General features: G+C 41.7%; 1 protein-coding gene across 1 annotated transcript in view; it reads right to left on the bottom strand.

The window, feature by feature from the left end:
• Positions 1-3,590, bottom strand: part of TJP2 (tight junction protein 2) — a 104,319-nt gene that overhangs the window by 64,518 nt on the left and 36,211 nt on the right. The window contains exon 2 of the mRNA XM_011970198.1: positions 433-486. Coding sequence (XP_011825588.1) covers positions 433-486 — 54 coding nt within the window. The remainder of the gene's footprint in view (positions 1-432; positions 487-3,590) is intronic.

The raw sequence follows: 3,590 nt of genomic DNA, 5'->3' as shown, positions 1-3,590 counted from the left end.
GCAGTTCTCCAGCTCAGCCTCACCCAAATGACTTACAGTCTCTTGGATCCTACACTTTTTAAGAGTTATAAGGTATGTCTATGTTATAATTAAAATTATAGAAGTTGTGAATAGCTCCCTCAACATCCTTAAACATTACAGGTCACTTTCATTCTTCCCTTTCTTTTCTCTCTTTCATAACCTGTTCTATCTGGAGTTAAATGTATACACTAAATAACCTCTAAAATGTTCTATATTAAACAGTCCTTAATCAAAAATACAATAGCATGCAAATCTTTGTTAACATAGCAATTATTAACAGTATTTATAATGCATTATGCACCTCAAGGGGGGGAAAAACGTCAAAACTGTGTGTAGGCAAAAATAAATAAGATCCATGATCCGTAAAATCAAGAACATGACTGTAGAATATATGAAATGTGCAGAACTCACCTTTTGTAGGGTCACAGTGTACTGTTCCCATATCAGCTCTTCCATGCCTGGGGCCTGTTTTAACAGAACAAAACCGGTCTGATGAAAACCACAACCTTTTCAATACTAGAAATAAAATTATCATTCAAAATGCCTCGACATCAAGTCCAGCTCACACTCTATACCAAAAAGAGTTAATATTTGTTCATTATGCTACCTATTTTCAAACACACTCCTTCAGTGAAATGAAACTGGAAACAATACTTGAAAGGTAAGTGAAATACACAGTGAGAGACAGACCCTAAAAAGAATGGAATGTTAAGTGCTGAGTCCTTTTATTATCACTATTCCAAAACACTGTCATCATAAAACCCTTTAAAAATATCTAGTTTCAAATAGATTTTTTTCTAATCATCCTCCCCCTCTTCCTGTCAAAGGTGACCTCGTAGGCAAGTTTTCTGCATGTTTATGTCTAAAAATAGCCTTAGCCTTATCATAGGGTATGCCCAATTGGGCGACCTGCGGGATCTTTTGGCTTTTTCTCCATCTGTATCACTGGGTATGAAAGATGAATGTCTTCATAAATGGACCACTGGGACTTCCATCTCTGACAATATTCCAAAGTAGGTATCTAGAAAAAACTAAAACTGGTGGTGTCATTTTACAAATAATAATCTATTAAATGCAGGCTGCCTTGAGAAAGCTAGAAATGCCAAGAACACTCAGAACCACAGAGACAAGCCAGCACTGAAGCGGGCATTTAGAGGAGGCTGGGGATCTCAACAGGGTGGGAAATCAGGTCTGGGTGGATCTATTAGGGGAAAAAAATACCAGCACACAGATGGAGACCTTGGCTATGGGTAGAGTGGAAATAACTAAAAATAAAACCCCGGAGAATTTCTATGAACAGACCTGTATTCACATAGGTTTGGGCATTCATATTACAGACGTAACCACACCCTGCCAAACACTAACGCCTACTGCGGTTCTGCACTGGCCATACCACCAGGTACACAGAGGCAGATGCGAATCCTCTCCAGAGATCACACTCAAACACAGCCTTCAAGGACTCCCCAGATAGTATGTATCCAAAGAAATGAGCCCACAATTTAAACATCCACATCACCATGAGTGAGAGGTAAAAGAAACATAAACTGAAGAATCAAAGACTTTAAATATTTGAAATAGCAGCCACAGGCAAAAACAGAGTATCTATAGTATGTGTATACATTGGTTTTTTGTTTTGTTTTGCTTGAGACGGAGTCTCGCTCTGTCACCCAGGCTGGAGTGCGGTGGCGTGATCTTGACTCACCGCAACCTCCACCTCCCAGGTTCAAGCGATTCTCCTGACTCGGTCTCCTGGGGTAGCTAGGATTACAGGCGCACACCACCACTCCCGGCTAATTTTTGTATTTTATAGAGATGGGGTTTCACCATGTTGATCAGGCTGGTCTCAAACTCCTGACCTCATGATCCACCTGCCTCGGCCTCCCAAAGTGCTGGGGTTACAGGCATGAGTCACCAAGCCTGGACTATGTGTATATGCTTTAAGAAATTAGAGGAGGGCTGGGTGCAGTGGCTCATGTCTGTATTCCCAGTACTTAGGCTGAAGTGAGAGATCGCTTGAGCCTAGGAGTTCAAGACCAGCCTGTGCAACATAGTGAGACTCCCATCTCTACAAAAAATTTTTAAAGTTAGCCAGGCATGGTGGCACATGTCGTAGTCCAACCAGAGCAACATAGTGAGACCTCACATATATATTTTTTAAAAAAACCCTCAAAATACCTGAAAAAGGCCAGAACGAGAGATCTCTGCTACCAGCAATCCTGGGTCTGGATGGTGAATGGGGCCCGGGGTGCCAGGGACACAAGCAGCCCAAAAGTGCAAGATTTAGGTTAAATGAAGGCCCATCAACACAAGGAAATATGTAAACATTCCAAAAGATTATCTAAAATATGTAAAACTCCCCAATTACTTAAAGTCTAAAATATGTAAAAGATTATCTAAAATATGTAAAACTCCCCAATTACTTAAAGTCTGTTCACTATGACAACTGTTCTTCAATTTGAAAAGATAAAAGTGAATTTTCAGGTGAAATTTTTATATCTTACTCATCTTTGTCCCATTATCTGCTACAACAGTATCTGGCACACAGAGTAGGCACTCAAAGAAGTTTTTTTCTTTTTAATACATCAAGAGATGGATACACTATTCATTTATCATTCAATTAATATGACTGAAGCACTCATTGCTACTTATTTTTTTTTTTTTTTTTTTTTTTAGACGGGGTCTCACTCTGTCACCCAGGCTGGAATGCAGGTGTGTGATCTAGGTTCACTGCAACCTCTGCCTCCTGGGTTCAAGTGATTCGCATACCTCAGCCTCCCAAGTAGCCGGGACTACAGTTGTGCGCCACCACATCCAGCTCATTTTTTGCATTTTTGGTAGAGACATGGTTTCACCATGCTGGCCAGGCTCATCTCGAACTCCTGACCTCAAATGATCTGCCCGCCTTAGCCTCCCAAAGTGCCGGGATTACAGGTGTGAGACATCGTGCCCAGCCTATAAATTTTCTTAAAGTTTCTATCAAATTCGTGGCTCTCTGCTGCTTTGATAGCGTACGTGAGGTGGGTGGACTAAAAACTCAGGTGCCCATGATCTGACTTTCTAGACGTGCTCTACAGCCATTCCTCTCTGGAATTTTGCCTGTGTCTAAAACAGCATTTTCCAATATGTGGCAGTATAAAAAAAAAAATTTCCAAGATTTTAATGAAGTTGTACATATTAGTTAAATTTTTTTTTTTTTTTTTGAGATGGCATTTCACTCTTGTTGCCCAGGCTGGAGTGCAATGGCACGATCTGGGCTCACCCCAACCTCCACTTCCTGGGTTCTAGCGATTCTCCTGCCTATCTCCCGAGTAGCTGGGATTACAGGCATGCACCACCACACCCAGCTAATTTTTGCATTTTTAGTAGAGCCAGGGTTTCACCATGTTGGTCAGGCTGGTCTCGAACTCCCAACCTTAGATGATCTGCCCGCCTCGGCCTCCCAAAGTGCTGGGATTACAGGTGTGAGCCAACGCGCCCGGCCAAAAAGTTTTCTTAAACGGAAACAGAAAGCAGAAACCCAGTCGGGCATGGTGGTTCATGCCTGTAATCCCAACACTTTGGGAGGCCAA

This window comes from Mandrillus leucophaeus, unplaced genomic scaffold, assembly GCF_000951045.1.
Source record: "Mandrillus leucophaeus isolate KB7577 unplaced genomic scaffold, Mleu.le_1.0 Scaffold93, whole genome shotgun sequence".
In the NCBI taxonomy this organism is placed as follows: domain Eukaryota; kingdom Metazoa; phylum Chordata; class Mammalia; order Primates; family Cercopithecidae; genus Mandrillus; species Mandrillus leucophaeus.
This window is presented reverse-complemented; position numbering and strand designations above follow the sequence as displayed.